Here is a 27,610-nt window from a genome sequence, read left to right on the forward strand (position 1 = left end):
ATCACCCGTAAAATAAATGAATTAGACACTTTTACTTTTGTTTTTTACATACAAACGTTGCTTCTTTATTTCACTGTACGTTCTTGTTTGTTGAATATGCATATAATGTTTTTGCGCTTCCACTATTTTCCCGCTCCGATCGATCGCCCGATCGTCGTCGCTATATAACTTACGCCCCGCTTAACGATCTAAGTGAATCCGTTGCTGATTTTAAATTATTTTATATATATTTTGATCTCGAGTCAATGCCGGCTTGTATATATATTGAATATTCTGGTTGTATATAAGTGTATAATATATATATTTAATTTAATACATAAAAATTGGCGCTCACCGCTGCGCCTCGTTTAAAATAGTTACGTGTGTTGTCCTTGTTTTTTTTAATATTTTTTTTAATGTTAAATTGTTGCCCCATTGTTGGTTTTGTTGCCGCAATGCAAAGATCATATATAAAAATACAAAAAATCATAACATTTACATACACACATCGACGACCAAGCCATATACATATAACTAGGTGTTTATCCGCACTATAATTTATATCTTCTGGTTCGTACACACTTATATATCGAACACAGTCAATATATGTATAATATATATGTAAAATTATCGTTTTAAATTACAAAAAATTAAAATGTATATACGCATTCGAATTATACACAACTACTAACTCTCTCTCCCATCATTATAAATAAGATTTTTGTTTCACTTAATAAACAATTTCATTTCGTTTTGTATTCCTTAAGAACTAAACTCTTCTCTCTCTTCGTTTCCGCTTTCTTCTCCCCATCGTTATGATCCTTACTCTTCCGTTTCTGCTTGGCCTGCTTTTACATATCATATATCATTCAATAATTTCGCTATTTAAGTCTTAGATCGTATAATGGAAGTTGAATTGGTACGCACATGTTCAGAATCCGGCATTTACTTGGGTTGGGAGTTTACTTTAGTATTACTTTTAGTATATATATGTTGTATATATATTTTGTTTTAAGTGTATAATACGCAGCAGTCAATTGTTTAATTTAGCTTTCTAATTTTTTCTTCGCTGTATTCGCAGGGTTTTTGGGATTATTCTAGTTCAAGTCTGAGTCCTGAACACCACGCTCAATTCCGCTTTGAACTTGTGTTGTGTTTTTTCTGCTGATTTCTTACTGAAGACTTTAGCTGGTTCTTAAATTGAGTCGTTTTTTAATGAGATCGTGTGCTTAGGAAAATGTTGTGGCTTTTGTTTTGTTTTCGCTTATTTTTTGGGGAAATGCGCATTGTTTTGGATGACTGACTGGTGGAATTGTGGAATTCTTTGTCGTCGTAATACTAGTTTCCCGTTAGGTTTTAGGTATTAATGAGTATGTCCATACACATATATATAGTAAACGGTATATATATGTATATGTATATTCTTTTGTTTTGTGTGTTTAGAGAGAGATACGTTCCAAGTTTAATTACAAGCGTTGTTCATTTTGATTTTTTTTCTTTTTCTGGGTACGAAACATATGGAGGAAATCTCATAACAAACGAAAGAGAGTGGGTAGGGTCAAAGGACAATATAAAGAATTAGACGCGTAACGCCATACGAATTGTATGCCTTCCAGGATCTCTTGAGAAAGAGAATGTGCAAATCAAATGTATGAAAGCTACATATCCTATCCCTTAAATTATCTTTAGTTAGGGGATACATACGATACCGATTGCAAGCAATTATCTTTTGTTCTCACACTAAAAAGTTGGCTTAAAAAAGACTTATATATGCAAAGAATAATGTACAACAGGGGTTTGAGTTATTAGTTACATAACTTGGAAAAGTGTGTCTTCCTTCCAGTTTAAAATATATAATTACTTTGACTAAACGTTTATCTCCACCTCTCGGCGTTTGTGTTTTTGTTTGTGTTAACCTAGAGCAAGTGCATCATAAGTATGCGTATTCTCTTCCTCGCTGACCGATCCGTCAACATTCTGGCAATGTTGCGAGCCTCGATCATCGAAATACTTTGCGAATGTCTTAAATTACACGCCCCGGCTGCCTCTGCTCTGCTCCTCTCCTGACTCCCCATCCTGATCTGCCAGCGCATTCGGTGGGAGTTGTAGAGGAGTTTCGGTGACCCGTTTGGCGCTTAACGTAAAAGTACTTTGATCTATCTGCGATTGAACTCCGATTTGATAGCTACCAAAGAGAAATGATTAATAGAAAAAACCAAGTTTTGAAGAAGATTTTCCTTACCATCTATGATCTCATTCTTGACCTTCTGGATCTCCAGTCGCATTTCCCGCACTATCTCAGCCTTCAGTGTGTCCAGCTCGCCATTTGACAGCGCCAGCGACAGGCCATCGCCATTAACCTGCTTCAAGGATTAGAGATTAGAATCCCCTCGATATATTTATGGTTGCAATGACAAACCCACCTTGAGTATGGTCTCCTCGCTGGCACTACCAAAACGCTTTCGCATGGGCCGTGGCGATTCGCCGCCGCTATTCGTTGTATTGCTTCCAGCTCCTCCGCCCGAGGTGCCATTCGCTCCCCCATGGTTTGCCGATCCATTGCCAGCGCCACCACTCAGCTTGTGGGGCAACGTATTCGATTTCTCCCAGGGTCGTTGTTTCACCTCGGGTTCTGGCTCGGGCTGCGGAAGATTGTTTAGTTTAGGTAAAGACATTTTAAGATGTTAACGGTCTACTCACATCTTTCTTCTCGGCTTGGGCGCGTCGTCTGGCCAGCGTCTTGGCCATTTCGTCCATCATCGAGGCCATGCCGTTGGAGCTGCGTCCAATGGTGCCATAGTTGCCGCTGCCTCCGCTGGAGGTGCTGCTGCCACTGTTCTCCGGAGCAGATGTGGTGGACTGTAAGGAATAACAATAATTTCGGTTAGTAAATATCTCTGTAACGATTTTATCTATATAAATTATTTATTAATTCAAACTAAGAGAAGAAAATGGGAAAGATTTATTAACGTAAAACCAGATAACATTTCTCTCGATATATGTGAAAACCCATGAAGGAATAATTTCCGGCCCTATAAATCATATATATTCTTGATCAGCATCAACAGGCGAATCTTTCTAGCCATAAAGGAGAGAAAATAAATTTTTGCCAATTTTTTCAATATTTTATAAGGGGTTACATCGTTAAAATTGGCAAAAATTGTGATTTTTTTACATTTTAAACTGAGTATGCAGATTTATTACCCTACTAAAAACTAGCACAGGGCTGCTTTCCGATTTAAAATTAATGCTTTTTTTTCCTAGCTATGCATTTTTTAAAATTTGAATTTGTGGAACAAATTGTCATATAAAAAAAATACATTATATCGACTAAAAATTGGTATTTAGGCTTTAGTCAGAAGCTTGTAAATATGTGAAGGAGTCATTTCCGACCCTATAAATCATATATATTCTTGATCAGCATCAACAGGCGAATCTTTCTAGCCATAAAGGAGAGAAAATAAATTTTTGCCAATTTTTTCAATATTTTATAAGGGGTTACATCGTTAAAATTGGCAAAAATTGTGATTTTTTTACATTTTAAATTGAGTATGCAGATTTATTACCCTACTAAAAACTAGCACAGGACTGCTTTCCGATTTAAAATTAATGCTTTTTTGGCCTAGCTATGAGTTTTTTAAAATTTGAATTTGTGGAACAAATTGTCATATAAAAAAAATACATTATATCGACTAAAAAATGGTATTTAGGCTTTAGTCAGAAGTTTGTAAATATGTGAAGGAGTCGTTTCCGACCCTATAAATCATATATATTCTTGATCAGCATCAACAGGCGAATCTTTCTAGCCATAAAGGAGAGAAAATAAATTTTTGCCCATTTTTTCAATATTTTATAAGGGGTTACATCGTTAAAATTGGCAAAAATGTTGATTTTTTTACATTTTAAACTGAGTATGCAGATTTATTACCCTACTAAAAACTAGCACAGGGCTGCTTTCCGATTTAAAATTAATGCTTTTTTGGCCTAGCTATGAGTTTTTTAAAATTTGAATTTGTGGAACAAATTGTCATATAAAAAAAATACATTATATCGACTAAAAAATGGTATTTAGGCTTTAGTCAGAAGTTTGTAAATATGTGAAGGAGTCGTTTCCGACCCTATAAATCATATATATTCTTGATCAGCATCAACAGGCGAATCTTTCTAGCCATAAAGGAGAGAAAATAAATTTTTGCCCATTTTTTCAATATTTTATAAGGGGTTACATCGTTAAAATTGGCAAAAATGTTGATTTTTTTACATTTTAAACTGAGTATGCAGATTTATTACCCTACTAAAAACTAGCACAGGGCTGCTTTCCGATTTAAAATTAATGCTTTTTTGGCCTAGCTATGAGTTTTTTAAAATTTGAATTTGTGGAACAAATTGTCATATAAAAAAAATACATTATATCGACTAAAAATTGGTATTTAGGCTTTAGTCAGAAGCTTGTAAATATGTGAAGGAGTCATTTCCGACCCTATAAATCATATATATTCTTGATCAGCATCAACAGGCGAATCTTTCTAGCCATAAAGGAGAGAAAATAAATTTTTGCCAATTTTTTCAATATTTTATAAGGGGTTATTACATCGTTAAAATTGGCAAAAGTTGTGATTTTTTTTACATTTTAAACTGAGTATGCAGATTTATTACCCTACTAAAAACTAGCACAGGGCTGCTTTCCGATTTAAAATTAATGCTTTTTTGGCCTAGCTATGAGTTTTTTAAAATTTGAATTTGTGGAACAAATTGTCTTATAAAAAAATACATTATATCGACTAAAAAATGGAATTTTAGCTTTAGTCAGAAGCTTGTAAATATGTGAAGGAGTCGTTTCCGACCCTATAAATCATATATATTCTTGATCAGCATCAACAGACGAATATTTCTAGGCATAAAGGAGAGAAAATAAATTTTTGCCAATTTTTTCAATATTTTATAAGGGGTTACATCGTTAAAATTGGCAAAAATTGTGATTTTTTTACATTTTAAACTGAGTATGCAGATTTATTACCCTACTAAAAACTAGCACAGGACTGCTTTCCGATTTAAAATTAATGCTTTTTTGGCCTAGCTATGCATTTTTTAAAATTTGAATTTGTGGAACAAATTGTCATATAAAAAAAATACATTATATCGACTAAAAAATGGTATTTAGGCTTTAGTCAGAAGCTTGTAAATATGTGAAGGAGTCGTTTCCGACCCTATAAATCATATATATTCTTGATCAGCATCAACAGGCGAATCTTTCTAGCCATAAAGGAGAGAAAATAAATTTTTGCCAATTTTTTCAATATTTTATAAGGGGTTATTACATCGTTAAAATTGGCAAAAGTTGTGATTTTTTTTACATTTTAAACTGAGTATGCAGATTTATTACCCTACTAAAAACTAGCACAGGGCTGCTTTCCGATTTAAATTTAATGCTTTTTTGGCCTAGCTATGAGTTTTTTAAAATTTGAATTTGTGGAACAAATTGTCTTATAAAAAAATACATTATATCGACTAAAAAATGGAATTTGAGCTTTAGTCAGAAGCTTGTAAATATGTGAAGGAGTCGTTTCCGACCCTATAAATCATATATATTCTTGATCAGCATCAACAGACGAATCTTTCTAGCCATAAAGGAGAGAAAATAAATTTTTGCCAATTTTTTCAATATTTTATAAGGGGTTATTACATCGTTAAAATTGGCAAAAGTTGTGATTTTTTTTACATTTTAAACTGAGTATGCAGATTTATTACCCTACTAAAAACTAGCACAGGACTGCTTTCCGATTTAAAATTAATGCTTTTTTGGCCTAGCTATGCATTTTTTAAAATTTGAATTTGTGGAACAAATTGTCATATAAAAAAATAAATAATATCGACTAAAAATTGGTATTTAGGCTTTAGTCAGAAGCTTGTAAATATGTGAAGGAGTCATTTCCGACCCTATAAATCATATATATTCTTGATCAGCATCAACAGGCGAATCTTTTTAGCCATAAAGGAGAGAAAATAAATTTTTGCCAATTTTTTCAATATTTTATAAGGGGTTACATCGTTAAAATTGGCAAAAAATTTTGATTTTTTTACATTTTAAACTGAGTATGCAGATTTATTACCCTACTAAAAACTAGCACAGGGCTGCTTTCCGATTTAAAATTAATGCTTTTTTGGCCTAGCTATGCATTTTTTTAAATTTGAATTTGTGGAACAAATTGTCATATAAAAAAAATACATTATATCGACTAAAAAATGGTATTTAGGCTTTAGTCAGAAGTTTGTAAATATGTGAAGGAGTCGTTTCCGACCCTATAAATCATATATATTCTTGATCAGCATCAACAGGCGAATCTTTCTAGCCATAAAGGAGAGAAAATAAATTTTTGCCAATTTTTTCAATATTTTATAAGGGGTTACATCGTTAAAATTGGCAAAAATTGTGATTTTTTTACATTTTAAACTGAGTATGCAGATTTATTACCCTACTAAAAACTAGCACAGGGCTGCTTTCCGATTTAAAATTAATGCTTTTTTGGCCTAGCTATGAGTTTTTTAAAATTTGAATTTGTGGAACAAATTGTCATATAAAAAAAATACATTATATCGACTAAAAAATGGTATTTAGGCTTTAGTCAGAAGTTTGTAAATATGTGAAGGAGTCGTTTCCGACCCTATAAATCATATATATTCTTGATCAGCATCAACAGGCGAATCTTTCTAGCCATAAAGGAGAGAAAATAAATTTTTGCCCATTTTTTCAATATTTTATAAGGGGACATCGTTAAAATTGGCAAAAAATTGTGATTTTTTTACATTTTAAACTGAGTATGCAGATTTATTACCCTTCTAAAAACTAGCACAGGGCTGCTTTAAAATCCGATCGGATCCGATCCGATTTAAAATTAATGCTTTTTTGGCCTAGCTATGAATGTTTTAATTTTGGATTTGGGGATAATGATAATATTTTAATTAATAAATATTTACCTTGTTCTTTTTCAGCTTAAACTGTTGCAGCTGCGAGGCCAGCGAGCCCATGAGATCAGCTTGGGGATCATCCTTCTTGGGCGCTCCACCTAAGCCTGGTGGTGGGGGCGGCGGAGGTGGAGCTCCAGGGCCTCCTGGCCCACCTGGCGGTGGTGGTCCGCCGCCCATGGCTGGCGGCGCGGGCGGTGCCGGCGGCTGTGGCGGCGGCGGTGCGCCATTGAACATCTGTGGCGGCGCTGGCGGAGCACCCGGTGCTCCCCCAAAGCTGGGCGGCGGCGGGGGCGGAGCAGGAGCTGGCGGTCCGACTGGGCCGCCGCCGCTTTGGCTGCTCATGCGATTGAGCGGCACCTGACCGGGCTGCTGCTGCTGTGACGGATTCATGGGCGGCGGCATGGGCACCTGGCCGTAAGGATTCTCCACCTGCTGTTGGGGCGGGGCTCCTGGAGGACCTCCGTAGCCCGGACCAGGCATCGCGGGCGCCTGAGGCGCCTGTGGATGTGCCTGCGGTAGCATCTGCTGCTGGCTGGCATACACCACACTGTTGGCACTCGCCGAGCTGGGCAGGTGGCCGGGTGGGCCCACCATGTACATGCCGCCGTTCTGGAGCGGTGGCGGCTGGGGCGCCTGCTGCTGCTGCTGTTGGGGCTGCTGCTGTGTTGGGTATTGATGCACAGTGAGATTGGGATTAGAATTGGAGATCACGTAGTGGGGCTGCTGGTACTGCTGGTGGTAATGGTGGTGCGGGGTTCGGGGTTTTCAGTGGATTCAGATTCAAGTTCAGGTTCAGGTTCAGGATCAAGCCAATTTGCGAATGAAATGAAACAGAAATACCGCATGAGGACTGTGTGGGAAATGGGGCGAGGTTAAGCCTTCGGCACTCACCACCTGGTTGGGCGCATAGCCCGCCTGGACCTGGACCATCTGCTGGTACTGCTGCGGCTGAAACTGTTGCTGCTGCTGCTGCTGGGGCGCCTGCTGCTGTTGCTGCTGCGGTGCCGGCGGTATCTGTGGATTCACCTGCTGCGGCAGGCCATTCGAAGTGGGTCCATTGCCGGTGGGTCCGTAGTGGGAGCCCGGTTGACCCATTTGCTGCGCCTGCTGCTGCTGTTGCTGCTGCTGCTGGGGCTGCGGTGCCGGCGGGGCGCTGAGGGAATTCCTTTTTGGGTGAGCAAAGGTTTGTCGATACATGGATACATGGAATCAATGAGTGATGTGATCGATGAGGCACGCTTACGGTTACGGAGACAAGGGTTAGGGTGTAGGTATTAAATGTACTATAAGGAACAAATGTAATTGTTTCATTCTTCTTTACTTTACGTCCTTCTTTTTAAAACATTGTTGGTCTAATTTATCGCTACTTCGCTTGTGCATTGCAGGCAATTAATCTATCCATTAAGAAATGTAAGAAATCTAAGATTAATCTGCTGAATCTAACAAGAAGATATCTGAGAACTGTAATAATCAACTCGTTGTCTATTAAATCTAATTTTTTTAATGTCTATCACATTTTTAGATAAAAAGAAGTCTATTATGTTAAGTAATGTCTTTTCTTCCACCCAAAACCCAATTATTCTAACTCAAAGACACCTAATTACCTGCTGGTGCGATGGTGACCCTGGGGCGTCGGCGGGCTCTGGGGGATGCTGTTCTGGTTGGTCTGCGAGGTGGGCGTCTGAGCTGAGGGCGTGGTGTGGCCGCCAATGCCGTTGTTTTGCCGCAGAATAGCCGCATCCTCGCTGGTCATCGTGCGATATCCCATGTCCTCCTCATAGCCATTCCCATTGGTGGGCTGACCACCCGGATTGTTGGCCACCCGGCCGCTGAGCACCTGAGGAAGCGATTGGGAAATTAATTTCTACCTTATGTTTATATTTCAAGAGTTACTCACATCCAAGGCATGATGCATGGCCCTGGCAAAGTTTTCCGCATCACTTTGACTCGAAAAGTTCAACCCGTAGACAAATTTGGAATCGCGCCACTGGTGAAAAGTGGCCGTGGCCTGGTTGTACTTCAGTCCCTTGAGGATGGAGCAATTGATCACCACCTCGTGATCCTGGAGCTTCCGCCCCACCACGCGGAACGTGTTGTTCTGCTGATGATGATAGATCTGCACCTTGCTCAGTCCGGACGAAGTGCCCGAAGGCACCCACTTCTTCTGGTTGTCATCGTACACCATCACGGAGGCCCTAGCCCCGATTATGCTCTGCTCACTGAAACGAGAAAATAAAATAGGAATTCGATTAGAAAGAGTATTTAAAGATGGATATTTTTTTAGGTGAAAAGATGAAGAAGGAATGAAGAATGAGAGTTTCAGAAAGAGAACATCCTGTGGTAAGTACAATATAATATTACTTTCTCAATATAATACGCCCTGATATCAAATAAATTAACATAAGTAGAAACTAAGACAAATAGAATGAGGTTTTCTAAACGATAATTTCAGAATGAACGGAAGCTGAAACTTATAAAAGATTCCAATTAAACTGTTTTGTTTTTATAAAGATTTATTAAAGACTCAAACTGGTTCCCTCATTTTAATAATTTTCTTTATAAAAATTTGTTTTAAAATTGATTTACGAATAGAAAGACAGGAAAAAAAGAAAGAAAACTAACTAACTAACTAGAAAATGTTGCCTGTTGAAGCTGATCAAAAATATATATGATTTATAGGGTCGGATATGACTCCTTCACAGCGTTTCACTCTTCCAACTAAAATTATAATCATATTTTTATCGTTGTCTAAATAGTTTTTTTCTCGTTACATTAGTAATTAATACTGAATTGCCCCTGTCGTTAAAATATCTTCATAAACTCGATAAAGATAGTTTTTCTGTAGAAGGAATGCCGCAAATGAGAAGAAATCGTTTTGCAGATCATTAGAACTCCTCCTCGGGTAGTGCTTCCCTCTTCCAAGCCTCCCAGCTATCACAGTTTTCACACGATTCCAAGTGAGCAAGGGCTTTGATCTATCACACACACACAGTCCTCCCTCTTCTCTTCTCTTCCACCTGTAATCCCCCGGAGAATCACGTATAAATCCCCCTTCCAGCTCTCTAGGACAGGAAGTGCAATGCATTTCTTTGTGAGCTCACACACACCTGTCATGCAGTCGCACGGACCGATTAAATGATTCTAATGAAAGTTCTAATATATGAACGTATATAGTCTGCGGCTGGCTCTCAACCTTTAGCATTTTATTCCCTCCTTTCTTACCCAGTTGACAATTAAAGTCTGCTGCCGAGTGTAAACATGGCTAGGAGCAGCAGCCGGAGCAAATGAACGCCTTCATTGGAAAAATGCAAAGGCGATGACGAGTTGTGTTGCCTTGCCTTGCCTTTTGCTCAAACTTGGCTCTAGCTTTGTTTTTTCTCTATTTTTTATGCTGCCAACTAAAGCTTGCTGGTTGTTTGTTCCTCCGAGTGGCGACCTGCTCCGTGTTGTGTGAGAGATAATGACGGAGAGTCAAACGAGTCGAGTCTGCAGAATTCTCCAACAGCCCCCTCGGACCTCTGTCTTGGCTTGGCTTGTCTTGACTTGGCCAAAAGCCGCAAGTAGTTTTGCACTTAAATGGAGTGCGCAGATCGGCGGTAAAGACACTTGGACGGACCCGAATCCGAATCCGAATCCGAACCCGAGCTCTGGCCACAGCTGTGCGCGAGTTGGGTCTCAGGGCCTTATATAACAACGGCCAACAGATCGCAAGAGCCAAGCCGAACGACTGCCTTTGATTTGCATCGAATTCGTGGCAACGAAAGTGAAGTTTTTGCGCACACAGCGAGAAAAAAGGAATACCAATAAATGGTATGTGTTTAATTATTTACATGTCAAATAATCTTGGATTTAAACTATGGCAGAATGCATTGTAAAGTTAAAGCTGGTAAGCTGGTTCCTTGGTATAAATTATTTGAGATAATTAAGGGAAATGAAGGCGAGGATATCTTGGCAGAGTTACTTTCTTTGTTCTTGGTTAAATTTAATAATTTGAAACTCTGTGACTCAGCCTAAACACAAAAATCTTTGCTCAATTTGCACGTAAATCGAGCACACCAAACGTGATAGTAAAGACTCTTTTAAGTTTTCTTAAATGAATGAAATGAATCATTACTACATCACTTAGGGCATTCAAAATATAGTGAAAACCTAATTGTTCTGTTCTGCATACTTAAAAATCTACCAAAGAATGTATGAATGGTAATAGCTAATCGAAAAAACCCATATTTCAATACAAATTTCCTCGCCGTGTGCCTGGAAAACTTCAAATGTATATCGAAAAATGCGCCCAAGAAAATAGATTAATGGATGCTGCCTGCTATATTATAGGTCTGGGGTATATGATGCCTATAATTGAGCCACTGATCTGCCCCTTGAAGCGTATTTTCCATATACAAAGTGGCAGGTGAAATTTTCCAAGCCGATCGGGGAATTATTCGTGCATTAAGCTTTAGCTTTTTCATGCCGTTTTTCATACTTTTTAAGATGCAGATTCGTGTGTGTACACACGAAAGCGTGTTCCAGCTTAATTGGCGTTAAATTATAATTATGATTAAATGGAGAGCAGTTCAGAGAGTTCTTTGATTTCTGCTCGCAGCTCAGGGCCAACCTGCAGCTACGTGAAGAAGCAAGAGTAAAGTGCGGAAAATGAGGTGGGGATTATTACAAGGACAGACAGACAGACAGACAGACAGGTGGGTTCGGGGGTGGGGTTACACATACGCAAAAATCGTTGTAATGCCCCCAATGAATTTATCTTTGACCGAATTGTGGCGACGCTGTAATGTGTGATGTTGTTTCTGCTGCTGCTGCTGGAGCAGATAGTGATGTATGTTGCTATAGAGATGTGGCTTGTGTTGCTGCTGCTGCTGCTGATGTTGCTGCTGTGTCTGTTGCTGCTGCTGCTGCTGCTGCAGTGTGGCTGTTGTTGCTGCTGTGGTTCTAATTGAAAACGACATGGAGCAGCCTAGTTTGGAGGGTTGCGAGCGAGAGGATTGGCTGGGAATTGCAGGGGAATTGGGTGAATTCGAGGGGGAAACGCATTTCCGAAGAGTGGAAAAGATCAGAGACGAAGAGGAGCTAGGGGATGATGAGGTCAAAGTGGATGATGAACTGGCTATCGATGAGGCAGTGCCTGCAGCTGTGTCCCTGGGTACATACAACATCTGATCCTGCTGCTGCTGCTGCTGCTGAAGAGATCTCTGCTGCTGTGGCGCCTCATAAATGGGTCCAGCCTTGGGCAACTGCAGCACCAGCTTCTCGTGCTCGTGGTAGCGCTGCTGCTGGTAGTGATGGTACATGGGATGGCGGTAGTCCAGCAGATCCAGCTCCTGCAGCTCCTCTATGCTATAATACTCTGACTTGCCACCGCCGACGGGAGGTGACATCTTGTGATGCATACTCTGGCTGCGTCGGATTAGCAGCTCCCCCGGCGGAGCAGGAGCCACCTGGAACTCGCACATCCCATTGCTGCTGGGATGCAGTTGTGGCTGGTGCTGGTGCTGCTGATGCTGCTGCTGCTGCTGATGATGGTGGTGATAGGCCAAAATCGGTGAGGAATTCGAGACATTGGTCGGCTTCTTGCTGGTGAACGAGGTCTTGGCATAGAGCTTCTTCATGGCCATTAACCGTTGGCCAATATTTGCAGAGGTGTCACACACACACGCTGATACACACTAAAGAGCTCCCACGATCGAAACCACTCGGAAATGCCGTCGCAATGTTTGCCTAGGCTATATGGAATCACTGCCCACTGGATCACACTGCGATCTGCGATCTGCGTTCACCGATCTCTGCCCTGCTCACGTCCGTTCACACTCAAGACCCGCTGGAGACTGAAGCCAAGAGCCAGAGATCCAGACCAAGATTGAGACGGCTCTCAGACCGAAACGATCTCCGGCTCGAGGCCAAGACAAACAAAGCCCCAGAGAGAGAGAGAGAGAGGGAGTAAAGAGCGAAGTGAGCTGCTGCTCCACGATCTCTCCCTCGCCGGTGAGATTGGCTCTCTTCTGGCGGTTCGTCTTAAAGGCAAATAATTACACTTCAAAGTCAATAAAATAATGAGAAATGAGATGAGTGTGTGTGTGTGCCGGTGGTGATGATGCTAAGGAAGATGAGCTGACCCCCGAGATGAGAACCGAGCATAATGGTCAGGTAGATAGATGTAGTAGATGGAGCGGAACCTGCCACAAAAGATTCCCAACTGCCATGACAATTAAAAGTAGAAGCTACAGGCTAGAGGAACTATTCAACAAAATACTCTTTATATTGAAAATTTATCAAATGGAAAGATGGATTTGAAGTCTAAAAGTGAGTTTGTTCAATGAGATTCCCTATAACAATTTTACTAGTATTTACTAATTTAAATCGAAATTATACAACTATTAGAGTCAAGGAAGCTCTTAACAGTCTCTCTGTGAATATGTTTCTTGGTAAAAATATATTAAACCGACATTACTGCTACTTTATCGACTTTAATAATGACCCAATCGTAGTTTCCAAGTACCCTGAGGCAGAGTAACCCCAGATAAACGCTCAAAACTTACAAAGTTAAGCTTGGGGCCAGATTAATGCCGCTTCTGGCCATTCTACAACAACAGAACAGAAAAACCGCGTCTCGTGACCGTCGCTTTAACCAGTCTGTCCGTCCATCTGTCAGTTAGTCATTCGGTCAGTCTGTGATTCAGTGAGTTCCGTCTGTCCATCCGTCCATTTGTACGGCGGCAGTGCGATAATTACTTAAGAAACGAGCTCAATAATTTATATTTCCCCCTCGAGTGACTATTACAAGTATTTATCCTACTCTTTGCCCCGCTTTTTCCGTTTTTTCCCCCTCCATTTCAACTGTTCTTTGGCGGCTTAAAGGCGGGGGATTTGAGTTAAGAGCTAAGAGCGGTGTTGTGCACAGCTTGTGGCATGTTATGAAAAATTCAAATATACAAAATTGTAAATCTCAACGACTCCAGAGAGCTCTCTTTGGAGTTTCTGTTTCTGATTCTGTTTCGCCTTTAGCCAACAATTCCCAAACGTAATTTCCAATTAACATTATTGTGGCCCATTGTAAGTGGTTGTAGTGGTGCTCGTTGGCGGTTCACCGATCTCTGATTATCGTCTAGCTTTAATGGCTCTGTCAGAATGTTTCAATTCGGTTCAGTTTTTGGCCCAGAGAGCGTGTGCTGCGGCTTAAATGATTTGGCAACTAAAAAATGTATCTCTGGTTTCTTTTCAGCGCTGGAGTACCCGTAATCCATGTGGACCCGCAGGCAGATAGACAGACAGACGGTGGAAAAAATCGGAAAATAAGAATGAAAACAAACATAGCCCACACACACATGTGAGCAGTCACAAAGTAGGTTGCCAGGCAAAGTCGGAGTCGGAGTCAGGAGACCCAACACGGTTTGCCCAGGGCAAACACCGAGAAGTGCTCAGTCTGGAGGAGACCTGAGGGAAAGGAGGGGCTGTCCCAATCAATATCGAATATCACTACCCGATAAACTCGTCAAAAAACAACAAGAAGGGAGGAGTGCTTCCTGCTGTTGCTACACTGGAACAAACTAAACTGAACTAGATGTTAATAAAATTTTAAAAATTGAATGCACTCTCCAGTTTACATCATTTTTCTGAGAGGAAAAATAGATTCTTTTTCACAGTGTAGCTCAGTAACTCATAAATCCCGACAAAAGCCTGGATTTGGGTCACACTACATGCAACAACTGTTGTGAGGCAACTCTTACTGCTCCTTGGACTCCGCAACCTCCGGCACAGGTGACGATGCGTTGGGATCCATTCAGCTTATGGAAACCGCCTTCAATCAAGTTTGAAGCTCGCATCACGAAAGGATTAAAGTTGGATTGCCACTCATATTTACTTGTGTGAATATCCCACTAAAACTCAAATACAAATAATGACCGTAAAACCGAGACTCGTTTCGTTTGTTTGCCGGCAAACAAGACCAAAAGAGAAAAATGCTTTTGGGAAGAGTATTTCTGATTGTCCGCAAACTTCGGGGGTTTTTTGTAGAGAATTTGAGTTCTTTACCCGAAATTCGAATCGATTAATGCACTCGATAAGGCGGCAATTACGGGCCAAGAATAAATAGAATTCCAAGCACTCTAAAACTGATGGATGCAATTACTGAACTGGCGCCAGATGCACTTCAGTCCTCACCTATTCGGAAGACTCCCCTCGAGCGGTTCCGTGGGACAAATGTTACCCATCGAGCTGCGATCCCGAACTGGACAAGTTCGAAGGGAAAAGCTACGCAGAAATTAAGTTTAAAGCACTCGCAGCAGTGCCACCGGATTTCCTTGGAGACAGCATTTTAATGATGACACACCCAAAAAAATACAACGAACATAATATAAAACGCAAACTTGCTGCGTTTTTGCTTATTCACAATTCATTTATATCTAGTGAGGGAGGTTGGTGGTTTTACCAGCATTTTCAGTGAACAAACTCCCCAAATGGCAGGCCGGTCGCCGGCCGCACCCCAGCTTTTAGACCAAACAAATTATGGGGATTAATAAACGAAACGAGGAGCTGCTTGCTGTTCCACTTCCCCGAAAATTAAGGCCCCATTTCCCCCAGGCGGGGGGAGGGTGGTAACTGGGCTTGGGTTGGCTATACATTTTCAGGAAAATGTAGGGGGACTCAAAGGTTGACCCATAAATTTCACAGACATTAATTTTCAGAGGTGTCAGGTTAACTAATTTATTGGAAATTAGGGCGTCTCCTTGAAATTGATTTAAAGTCGGAGAAGATAAACATATTACATGTTTATTGAGAGTGGAGAATAATAAACTAATTTAGGTGGAAGATATTTAAATTAGCCTAGAAGGTTTAGCTAGGTTTTTACTTTAAATAAATAAGGAATAGATAATGTATTTTTGGCATAATTAGTTAAGGGTCCTAAGATACAACTTGTACTACTAATTATCTTGATGCTCAAATCAAGTAACTTCTTATTACAACTAATAATTAAGTTTTTGGCCCCAAAAAGGGGCAAACCCATAAAACCTAATAAACAATCATTTATTCTGAGGTGACAAATAGAATTTTAGAAGGAGAATGTGAAGGTCTCTCTCTGGAGAATCTGTGAATTGAACTCAATTTGAATGAAAGACGGAAAATTGTCGTTTGCCTAATTGAAATGTCCTTCACGGGCGATTGACAAGAGCAACAGCTTGTATCTGGCAGATATCAGTACGCAAGTTGTATCTATTGATTGTGGAGCATGCGGTGTAAACTTACGTCATTGTAATTTGGTTTCTGTTGGTTGTGTAGCTGCTTCTTCAGCTGGCTGTGTTGCTTTACTTCTTCGGGTTTCTCTCTGTCTGCTGTGGAGGGAAATTCGCTTCCAGAGTTTCCTTCTTTCCGACGGAGGGCGGGGGTATGAGATCTGCAATAGACAGGAAGCAGGCAAAAGATACAGATACAGATACAGATACATATATGTGCATATGTGCAGAGATAGAGACAGGAATACAGTTAAGAGTTACAGCCCATAAATCAAGAGCAGAAACCACTCTACGTTTTTGGTGGGAAAATCAATGAGAATTTCCCGGCTCACACACACGTAGCACGTAGCTGGAGGAAAAGCGTGTTGGGTTTGCCAATTTCCGCTAAAAGGAAGCAACAAACACGGGGGTTTTTTGGCCAAAGTAGTCCATCCTTTCTCCTCGAATGCTTTCCATTGAGAACTATTCAAGCTACTCTTGCTTGTGGACCTTTTTCCCGGCTCAATGGCTATGAATTGATATTGGCCAAAAGCGTATTTTATGAGCCATTTGCGTAATGAGGCAATTGCTTGGAAGGAGAGGGAGAGATAGGTCAATGAACCTCAAGATAAGTAATAAACTTTGGTCTGTAAATCGATTGGGGCTTGGGAACCTTGAAAATCGTTAAAGAGATGGATCGATCATCAATTAACCACGGCCAGTGGCCACAACCAAAGCAGTGAAAGCTTGCGAGATGAATTAATAACCGTCGTGGTGTTAGAACCAAAACTAAAACAAATTTCTGGACAATGGACTTACGATGACAATAAACAAAAGTAAAATGAAAAACGAGGAGAAGGCATTTGCATTTCTAGAGAGGAAAATCAGGTCACCCAGCGTTCTAAAGAAGATCTGGGACGTCCCTCGCGGCCACGCCCCGCGGCATCATCTTGGGCCAAAGAATGTTGACCTAGTTTGTACCGCACCTCCACCGGCACCTCCCTGCTCCTGCTTACGTCATAGAGTTCCGCCTGGAAAAACCTTCATTCAAAAGCACGCACTTGTAGTTTTATTTATTTTCCATCTTTTTTTTTCTAGTGGTGAAGCCGGAAATGTGGTTGGTTGTCGGTGCAACATTGCAGCAGGCGGGTGGTGACTTTTTTTAATTGGAAAAATACTTCTACCAGGGGTTGGAGTGAACCCCTGTCCCTGTTAATGGGACAACATTTTACGAGTTACGAGTTAATTTTCGCATATTCCGAAATACAAAACAAATCCCGCTAAAGCCATTGAAGGACAACGACTCTGAGTCCTGGGATGGGCACAGTAGGGATGGGTGTCTAGGGGTTGTGGGCGGGCAGGAGCACATGTGACGCTTCTACCCTCGAAAAATAATGTCCCCGGGGCAATTATCCAACCTAAAAAGCTGAACGAAATACAACAAACTCGGGGAGAGCAGGAGTAAGAGAGAGCAAAAATTAAAAACAAGTGAAATATTTGGCACTCTGGCAGAAATACAGGGAGGTTTGGCCAGAGAAAGAGCAGAGAGTTATAGATAGAGACAAGGGGAGGCGACTCGCAACGGGACATCAACCCCTGACCAAGAGTTTGCACTTCAGAAACGCTCTTCCAAGGGGCGGAAGTTCTTCAAGGGATCAAAGTTTATGGGAAGTGCGGTTTTTCGAAGGCTTTGACAACGACTTCAGTTCGAGTTTTAACGTTTAACCTGTAAGTCCCTTTGACATGTTCACAGGAAAATAATAACAAACTAATTTTATGTACTAAATATAAATATATATAAACATTTCAGGCGTAATTTTAAGGGCTTCTTCTCAGCTATTTCCAGAACCCCCCATTTGGAGACTTCTACTCCTTGGGACTTGTTTTTTAAGCAATTTCCCTGGAATTTCCACTTCCCCTGATGATGTCAGTGGGTTAGGAGTTGACTCATTTCCCAACTTGCGTGTTATTAACAATTTGTCAGACGAAGCGAAACCACTCTTGGTGTCCCATTCACAGGGGAGGCCACAGTTCGTTGTTGAGTCAAAGCTCCTCGGGACTCCTACCAAAAAACCACTCTTTTTTTTCGTTTTTTGTCCTGAAACTCCTCTTAATCATCATTGCCTCCTCCTTTTGCAATGTATTTTTCGCTTCAAACACGGAAACAGAAATAAGGATTGCAGTTCCCAAACTTAAATATAACAATACAAAGAAGAGAATAATGATTAAAGATAAAAAAAAATATCGAATTAATTGATGATACAGCTTTTGGTTTAATAATTAACCCAAAGATCCGGCTTTTTCCCAGTGCACCCCACCCATTATTTTCCACTTGCAGCTCATAAAAGTCACAGCGAATCCTCATTAAGTCTGGCTAACTTTTTCCCTGCCCCCAAAAAAATAAAAGAATAACTCCCCCTTTCATTTGTCTTGCTGCCCTGGCACTCGCTTTATGCGGTAATTTCAGTTGTCTCCTCGGCGGCAGCTTTTCGTGGCCCCAAGGGGAGTTGTTCCCGGGCTCCGGACTCCACTCCCCTCCACTCCAGACCAGTAACTGGTAACTGGTTTTGGGGCCAGGCTTTGTCTGAGCTCTCCGAGTAGGGACAGGGACAGGGACAGGGACTGGGACTGGGACCTGTGCCTTCTGCCTTGTGGGACCTGTGCAGCAGCACACACGTGTTGGCCAAATGGAATTACTGAACAATTTGCGTGCTTATTTGGGTCGCACTTTTTCGGTACTTGTGATCTTTTTGCGCTGAAAGATCTAATTGATCGATTTGCGAAAAGAACTGGGCGATAATCGACGGCTGTAGCGAGATGTGTGATCGATGAATGGGATATTCTTTATAGATGGGAAACTACTGTAGTGTTCCCTGTGCTGACCTGAATTCCCAGGCATATCAAACAACGAGGCTAGCCAAGCGGCAAGTCATCATCCGATCATAATCATGATCTTCGTCTTGGCTTCTCTCTTTAGCTCATTGTGTGTTTCGCCTTTGGCCATAGCTGCAAATTAAAAATATATATCTTCTTTACAAGATATTAATTTTGCTCAAGTTGTTAAGCCATGCTATGCTATGCATGTTTTTTCTTCTGGGTCACTGACTTTCGATTGTGGGCGTGGTCCCAAATTAACCCGAGACAGCCAAACTGTCTTTTTAGCTCATTTTGTGGATCGATCTTCGGGCTGATTCGTAGCGGAAAATCTTTTACGAGCCACTCTGGGTGTTTTTTAGTTTTTTTAGTTTGGAAAACATCATTGGCGTTTTGCTTCAAAGCGTAAAATTAATGGAGCGCGGCAAATCTTTTTTTGTGTTTTTGTTTTTCTTGTCAGCGATAATTATTGAATAATGTTTCAATTGTTGACTTCATGCTGAGGAATTTGTGTTTTTCAGCTGATAAAAAAAAGAAACAACCGCGCAGAAAGAAGTCAGACATTTCCCACTACAAAGGCGAACTCTATTAAATTATTACACTGTCACTGGCACAATGGAGTGTGTGTGGTGTGGCCACAATTTCTGTGACAATGCAACACCAACCTCCTCCCTTTTTCTCCCACTTCCCCTTCCAGATTTCAACGCGTTTTCCCCTCGTTTTCCATCACTTTTCCACAATCCTCTGGCGGAGCACAAAGTTCAAGTGAGGAGCATCATAAAAATATCATAATCATAATTTAATCTAAAGGGAAAGGGGGAAGTGCGCTTGGGTTAACGGTCGAAGTTTTTATACCCTTTTAGTTGTAGTAAAAAGAGGGAGAGAGAGCAAAACAAGAAAACAGCTACAAAAATGAATATTTGATTGTACTCCCTATAAAAGTTTTTTTCAATAATTTTGAGATAAATTGATGCAAATTTAAAAAGTCTCGACTTATCAGTATGAAACTATGAAACACTATACTATACCAAGTTTTATGCAATTTTTTCTGATAGTAACAGTGTTATGATCGTTATATTATAATCATATCGATATAAGCATCTTTAGAATGTTTCATATCGAATTTTCGAATCTTAAGCTATATAGATATACCAAAACCCCCTATAAAGGGTATTAAAACGTAGGGAAAGGGATCATCTGGAAAAAAAGGGGAGTTGGTAAGTGAGAGAAAGAGATGAATGGTTGGGGAATAAAGTCACTGCAATTGAGCGAGAAATAACAATAGAAGCAGAACGGGAAGGCAGACAGAGGCAACACAAAGAGTTCAAGTTACACAAATTGTCCAGGAAGATTGGAATGTGTGAAGGGTATACAGAAAGAGATGGAACACCTCTCTAGAGAATGAGAGCTATATAGAGCTATAAAGAAAAGTGCAACGCCACCTGTGGGCCATTCCCCCAAAACCCACTCAAGAACCATTTTCAAAAACTGCAGAAAATGCAGAAAATAAAACCAAAAATTGAAGTTTAGTGGAAGCTTTTAGCTGAAAACAAATCCCAGGCTAACCCCCCTGTTCCAATGCAATGTCTGGTGTTGTTATTGTTTTTCCTGCCTTATTTTTTTCAGCTTTGGTTGGAAACTTCAGACTTGAAGACCGAACGAGAGCGAGAGAGACCGGAAGCACTTCAAGTGCTTGCAATTCCATTGAGCAAAGTGCGGGGCCCAGGGAGCTGTGTATGTACTATATAAAAACAACAACAAAAACAAAAGGAAACAAAATAAAGGGGGCTAAAGGGAACGGATCGACTTTGCAATCAGCTTCAGCTGCAACTTGGACGCAATTTGAATTCGGTTTCCATGACCGCCCAGCGCTGAAAAAAACGCCAAGCAATAAGGCATATCAGTCCCACAATAATTATGTTCCCCTAGTGGAGCAATTTTAAGTGGGATTGGATAATATACACAGTTTAACGTCCCTGGAGAGTAATATTTTTATGAAACATTTACGAAATATTTAACATTGCGCTAAATTGTGAATATAATCTTGAGTTAGGAAAGAGGTTTTATTCCTAAACACTATAAACACTAATTAATTGCAGACTCTTTCTTTAAGTTTCTTTCTATCAAAGTTGTACAGGTTTTGCTTAATCAATTGTCATATATAATATATAGTTATTTATGTAGGATGAGTTTATAATTCAGGAATTTGCTGTACTTAGAAGTTTTAGTTATTTCCCCACTGTATTTGCTTTCGTTTTATCAGTGGAGAGCACTTCCCGTTCTCGAGGCTGGTCTTGAGATAATACTTTATCTTCAATGTTCTCTGAGTTCTGGAGGTCTGGAGGCCTGGAGTAGGATCTTGCCACATCAAGTCGCCTCCAACAAGAAATTCAATTAATTTTGGGTTTCTGGGAACTGTGAAACCCACACTTTTCTGATTTCTGCGCACTTTGCTTTGATTTCAGTTTTTTAAAGGCTGCTCTGCACATTTTCATGATCAATTTTCACATCGTTATTTACCTTGAAAAGGAAAACAACAACATTCGTTCTTTTTTTATAATCATTCCCAGAAGTAGAAGCTAAAAATATGCTTTGTGTTTATGGGTTTCTTCTGCTTTTCTTTCTTTTTTGGCCAAATGTGGCTGATACCGAGAAAGCTCTCCCGCTCAGCCCACTAACGCCTCACTCCAAACAATTGTAAATTAGCCGTAGACATCGTAATTTTGTTTTAATTAATCTGCAACTCATAGAAATTATATGGGCCTCGCATATCTGAGGCACTGCATCTGCACAAGAAAAGGGGTTAGAGATGGATGTAGCCATCTCGTGAATATGTGTGTGGCAAGCCAAGCGTTAGAGCGTGAAGCAGTCGAGAGTCTGAGGAAGATGAGATGACGGAGGCGGAGACGGAGGAGGAGGAGGAACCCACTGGAGGCTACTAGCTTGCCGTTTTCCGTCTGTGTTTGTTGTGGCAAAATATCTAGGCCGTAAAAAATGGTTAAACGCCAGAGCAATTACCAGGCCAAACAACTTGAGGAGAGAGGCGAGAGGCAAGAGGCGAGGCCGAGAACGTGGTTAAGTACGAAGTGCGGCGGTGTCCATGGCCAAGTACAGTGAAGCTGCTGCTGCAACTGGTTAAAATTTGTGTGCTAAAGAATCGTGAATGAAATGTTTATCCAACCAGGCAGGAACCTTTTTCTATTTTATTTTTTGACCGCTCACATTTCAGGGGCTTACATTTTTCTGTATTCTCCGCAGCGACTGAAGACAATGAAAGCTGCCCACTTAAGCGAAATTTTCTGCCTTTTCCGCTTATCTGTGCAGTTTGCCTTTCAGTTATATCTACAATAAATACATATATATGCCACATACATATCTGCTTTTGTATGTTGTTGTGCATATACACCACTTGCACATTTTGTTTGAGAACAGAACCTTCCAAGTTTAATCTACAAAGTTAGCTGACGTTTTTTCCTTCAGTGATGGCAGTCTTTTTTGAAGGCAAAACGCTTTAAAATTGGATGCACTCATTAGAAATTAATTCAAGTGTGCACTTAAGACTATTTTGATTGGAGAGTGTCTAAAAAATAGAATACAATTTGATTAAAAAGTAAGAAAGTCTTGTACCATTGTTATTTGCCATTCATTTAAGTTTAATGAGTAAAGTACCATCTCTAAAGTGACCCTATTTTCCACGTTTCCACTCAAGTCTAGCCTGGCGGCATTTTCCTCCCCTGCACTTCCCAGCATATCACTTAATTGCCGCTAGACACGATGCTTATGCTTTCCCCCTTTGGTCTTGATAAAATTCCAACTAAGATACGATAAAATGATCTCCTCCGACTGCACACAACTAATGTGAGTCATATGCTAAATGATTTTTTGACTAAAACACAATCCAAGCTGAATCAAATCAGATCGAATCAAATCATTTCCTCAATTCAAGCAGAACAAAGAGAGCGGCTGCGAATTAGTAACAGAAACAGACACATATCCCAGGGATAAACAAAAACAAATAGTTGAATCAACAAGCTGCCAAAGTAAAAAGATATTAATTAGTCAGCTTGGCAGAGGAGGAGGTAAAAGCAGAAATATATGAAGGGGTATATACTCTCCAATGAGAAAACCCAAACACGTTCCACACATCCGATTCCGATTCCCGGTCTTCGCATGGTTGGGGATCCATGAATTATGCAGCCGGCATACGGATAAAATATAATTTAAAATATGGAGAAAAATAATTGCAATTATCCATAGTATTTGTAAAAAAACAAAATTCTTTAAAGAGCTCTAGGAAGTACATAATCAGTGGGGTTAATCTCATGGGGTTTTCTTTTTTGTACCAAAAATATAATATATAATTTATTAACATCTAATCACTGATATTTTTTCTTACCGTGTAGTAATGATTTATTAAAGAATAGCAATGCAATTGTCGGGTTGTTGTTGTTGCCTGTGGTATCAAAGACCTGTAGTTATAGAGTCATTAGACAAAAGAACTGTGTCACGAGCCATTTCCTTGGCCAAGTGGAAGGAAGCTAGCGGTAACCGAGAGACAGAGAGAAATATGAAGGGGATTCGACTCGAAAAAGTCTCCCGATGGGTAGGAGGGAGATGGAGAAGTAACAAACTTGTCTCAAGACTCCTAGCTCTTCATGTTGGTCCCGCATTTTTCCATAACTCAGCTCTGGACTCGGCTCAGATTCCGAATCGGATGCAAACTGAATTCGAATGGATTTTATTGGATGGGATGGGATGGGATGCCGCCATGAGAGATTGAGAGTGGGAGGAAATGGAAGTGGACAGACGACGGCAACAATGCGGAAATGTTAATTGGATTTGCTGTGGCATCCATGTGGGTGGTTCTCTATAACATATATCTCTTATTTCTCTCTCCTGCAGAGTTCAGAGTTCAATGCATTCATTGACAGCGAGGCCCTCTTTTGTTTGTTTGTGTTTTTTTTTTTTTGTCAACAGTTAAAGCTGCCTGATACAACACCGATTGCGGGTTTAGTCACAAAAACAAAAAGTTGACGCGGCCAGTTTATGATTCAGATTTTGAGGTATTTCCTCCCCACCACTGTTGTGCTTCTTTTATAGTGCATCAGGCTGAAATACCTGGAATTGGTTTTACCAAACTTTTAGTCATCATAAAAATGCCAAAAGCAAAACCAGAGCAACGATATGTAAACAAGGGACCAAGGGCTATCTCTCTTTTTCCGCCCTAAGTACAGTGAAGCTTACATGAGAGACACTCTAAACTACTCCAGACTACATTTCTTACATTTCTTCTTTTTTTGTATATCCTCAATATGTATAATTTTATAAATTACTTTCTTCGGTGATGTAATGAATAAAACTTCAAGAGTTAAGACTGTAATTTAAGGCTGATAAAATGGAAATGGGGCACTAAAAAAAACAACAACAATAAGTAGAAACAGCAGATTGTCTGTTTGTTTAATAACCAAAGCAAAACGTAAAGCACTGGATGACATGTGTGTTTGTTTGTTTTTGTTTTTTCTCTTTTCTTTTTTTGCCGGGTGTTTTCTATTCGGTTTTTTTCGGGTTTTACTTAAGTTTCTTATCTTATCTGCGAATAGCCACGCTCCCAATGGCGCGGCACACAGTGCGTGGAGCAGCTGGAAAACTGGGCTAACGGTGTTCAAATAACTGTGTCGTCACACCCTCATTTCTCCCTGTCCCCTGTCCCCTGGCGGCTGTCCCTGTGCCCCTGTTCTAATGCAACAATTACGAAATCTGCGTTGCATGCGGCCATTGGCCATGTGTTTTTGATTTGGTTTTGCCCAAGGGAAAAGAAGACGATAGGGGAATACAAAAGAGACTAGGAGAATAAGAAAGAACAACACAAGACGAAAAGGGAGAAGGAGGAGGAGAAGGAGTAGCAGGCAGCGAGCGGCATGCAAATTTGACCAACATTGTGCCTTTCCATTGTACAGTGGAACTTCCGGAATACGACTAAGCATATGGTTTATACCACCAGGAAAATTGGGCTACTAAAAAAGTATATTTTCTCAAGGAATTAATAATATATTTTTTGTTAAAATTTCATTAAAATTCAGAGCTTTGGGTTTTCTCTTCTTTTTGCAAACGGGTTTCCTATTTGTTATGGCTGGTTTCGGCGGCCCTATGAGTGGAGTTGTATTGTATTGTTGGTATTTCCTTTTGTGTTTGCGGGTCTTTGGCCCGCTTCATTTGGTAACGAACAAAAAAACAAAAAAAAGCATAAAGGCCGAAATGAGTCATGGAAGTTGGCTGCCATTTCAGGGCTAAAGGAGTTGTTATTGCGATTTGTGGTTGTTGTTGGTGCTTCGGCTGCTGCAGCTGCTGGTGCATTGACATTTAAATGTTTGCAGCAGAGGCAAGTAGGAGGAGGAGGAGGAGGAGGAGGCAAAGACAGATGAAGAGAAGGAGGCGGAATACGAGGAAGAGGAGGCATAAATTAATGTTCAAACAAACACACGGAGCCAGCGAAGAAGATGCAGAAGAGGAGGAGTAGGAAGAGGAAGCGAAAATCGAGGCTGCCCCACCCGCACAATCTGCGCATCTCTCTCTCATTTCGGCTAGCTCCCTAGGTCTCTCTCTCTCTCTATGGCTTCGTCTCCCTCTCCTGAATTGGCAGCTTTTTGTTTGTTTTGCGGCGAAACAGGCAGCAGAAGAAGAAGAAGCAGTCTCACACAAAACAACAACAAATGCAGCCGAGAAGAAAGGGGAGCAATTAAAGCAAAGTTAAAAGTAAAGACCAGCTGCCCCACTCGCACTCCCTCCTCGGCCCTTCCCCCTCGTCTTGCTGTCCCTGTCGCTCGTCATACCCCCCACAAACACAATAAAAACAGGTTTTTAAGCCAAACGGAGAAGAGGAAGAAGGCGCAGCAACAGCAGCGCCAGTAGAAACATTAACGACAGCTGTTTTTTAAGGGCCTGGCACTAATTTGTGCAAACTCAAGCGCCTGAATTAAGTAAATAGTGTATAAACAAAAAAATATACTGTCCAGAAATTGCACTCACACACAGACACGCCAACACTAGCACAGAAAGGAGAGGTGCGCAAAAAAGGGCGTGTTTGTATAGGAAGAAGAAGAAGCAGGGGCGGCAAGGGAAGCAAGGAAATTGCAAAAAAGTGAAAAACATACTTAAATATAAACGAAGGAAGCAAGAGAAAACATGTACAATTTCTGGATTAAAAATAAATATTTGCAAAAACAGAGGAACTTACCACAACATTTTGGTCGATTCCGAAATCCACAGCGAAAATGCTTTAGTGTTTGTGCGGCGTCTGCTCCGCTTTTGCTTCTTCTTCTGGTTCCGCTGCTGCTGCTGCCTCCTCGCGACCAGAAAGAAATGCGAGAGACAGAGAGGGTGCGAAAGTTGCAATTTCACCTCTCTAGTAGTTTAAAAATTAATTGTAATTCTGATTTAAATTATTAATTTAAATGCTTTGTGTTTTCGGTTGCACCGCACACACACACACACACACGCCCGTACCGAAACAAAATTGAGTGAACGAGTGCCTCAGAGAGAGAAAAAGAGAATGGGAAGGATGAGGGAGAGAGCGCGAGAGAGAGGAGGAAGCAAAAAAAACTCCTTTTCAAGGAGTAGACACACGAATTTTTTTTCGGCTCTCTTTCGTTTGCGAAATGGAGTTATATTTTGGTTTTTCCAGCAATAATAAGCAATTGATTATTATTATTATTTTGTTAATGGCAATAACTCAGCGGAGGAGTCACAAGTCACAGACACAGGCGCACACACACACACATACACGAAACGGAGGATGTTTCTTTTGTTTTTCACTGGAACTCCGTTTGCTCTGCTGTTCTTTTTGTTGCATAAAATTATTTATTTAAGACACACACACTCACAGCTACTCTTCGGTGATTGGCGGTGACATTTTCCGCGACAGCACCAAACAAATCAAAGGAAAGGCGGCGTTTTTCCTCGTCCGACAAAAAACAGTCCGTGTTCGTGCCTTCCGCTTTTTTTTCACCGCTTCCGACAGAGTGACCAGAGTAACCAATGGTGTGGCTGTGGTTTGGCTGCTTGAATATACCATTTAGTATGACCGTACTGAGGACCGTTTGAAAATATCATTGACTATAACATCATGTAATCGATTGTTCGATTGCGCAAAATAGGTATCAGACGTTTCTATTTGAATTGTTTTTTTTATAAATTCCGAAGTCTATATACCCTAGCAGATAGAACTCCGATCACTAGGAATTAATACAATAAAAATTATATATATTTATGTTAAAAAACAAAATTTAAGTCATTCACCTTTAGATATTATATTTACAGGCTTACATTCTAAGTTTTGCATTTTCCTTTATATGCGAAAATTGTTTGTATGACAGCTATATGATATAGTCGACCGATTTTCATAAGAATTAAATTAAATTAATTAAATTCTTGAATTATATAAAAGATCTATATCTAAAATTTGATGAAAATCTGCTGAAAACTGAAATTATTAAGTTAAGTATTTATTTTATTATGTTATAATATTTTATGGTATTAATTTCCCGATCTTTCCTATGGCAGCTATATGATATAGTCGT

General features: G+C 40.4%; 1 protein-coding gene and 1 long non-coding RNA gene across 12 annotated transcripts; one reads left to right on the top strand and one right to left on the bottom strand.

Moving 5' to 3' along the window:
• Positions 1 to 35: 35 nt before the first annotated feature.
• ena (ENAH actin regulator enabled) lies at positions 36 to 27,112 on the bottom strand. Of its 11 annotated transcripts, none has more exons than XM_086837745.1 (11): positions 26,915 to 27,112; positions 26,269 to 26,436; positions 16,195 to 16,342; positions 8,843 to 9,164; positions 8,550 to 8,782; positions 7,837 to 8,098; positions 6,955 to 7,602; positions 2,680 to 2,838; positions 2,403 to 2,621; positions 2,222 to 2,339; positions 36 to 2,164 (listed from the first exon to the last, which is right to left on the bottom strand). In XM_086837745.1, exons 3-11 carry the CDS (start codon positions 16,197 to 16,199, stop codon positions 2,136 to 2,138), a joined length of 1,995 nt encoding a protein of 664 aa, XP_086693871.1. In that variant the 5' UTR covers positions 16,200 to 16,342; positions 26,269 to 26,436; positions 26,915 to 27,112; the 3' UTR covers positions 36 to 2,135. The 11 variants fall into 11 exon arrangements, with proteins under 11 accessions (XP_086693871.1, XP_086693870.1, XP_086693866.1 ...); XM_086837744.1 differs by having other exon boundaries at positions 6,955 to 7,605; XM_086837740.1 differs by having other exon boundaries at positions 6,955 to 7,674.
• LOC147642899 (uncharacterized) lies at positions 12,142 to 14,538 on the top strand. The gene is made up of 2 exons (XR_015272801.1): positions 12,142 to 13,254; positions 14,174 to 14,538. It is a non-coding gene; the product is annotated as an uncharacterized LOC147642899 (long non-coding RNA).
• Positions 27,113 to 27,610: the final 498 nt, after the last annotated feature.

This window comes from Drosophila serrata, unplaced genomic scaffold, assembly GCF_035046125.1.
Source record: "Drosophila serrata isolate PLE 108 unplaced genomic scaffold, ASM3504612v1 contig_334, whole genome shotgun sequence".
In the NCBI taxonomy this organism is placed as follows: Eukaryota; Metazoa; Arthropoda; class Insecta; order Diptera; family Drosophilidae; genus Drosophila; species Drosophila serrata.

Excerpts from the sequence above, each read along its gene's own strand:
- ena (XM_020952435.2), bottom strand. The coding sequence starts at position 12,569 with ATGGCCATGAAGAAGCTCTATGCCAAGACCTCGTTCACCAGCAAGAAG. Across the intron at positions 2,622-2,679 it reads CCCAAGCCGAGAAGAAAGAT|CCCGAGCCAGAACCCGAGGT; the intron begins GTGAGTAGACCG and ends AATCTTCCGCAG. Across the intron at positions 2,340-2,402 it reads GCGAGGAGACCATACTCAAG|GTTAATGGCGATGGCCTGTC; the intron begins GTGGGTTTGTCA and ends TCCTTGAAGCAG.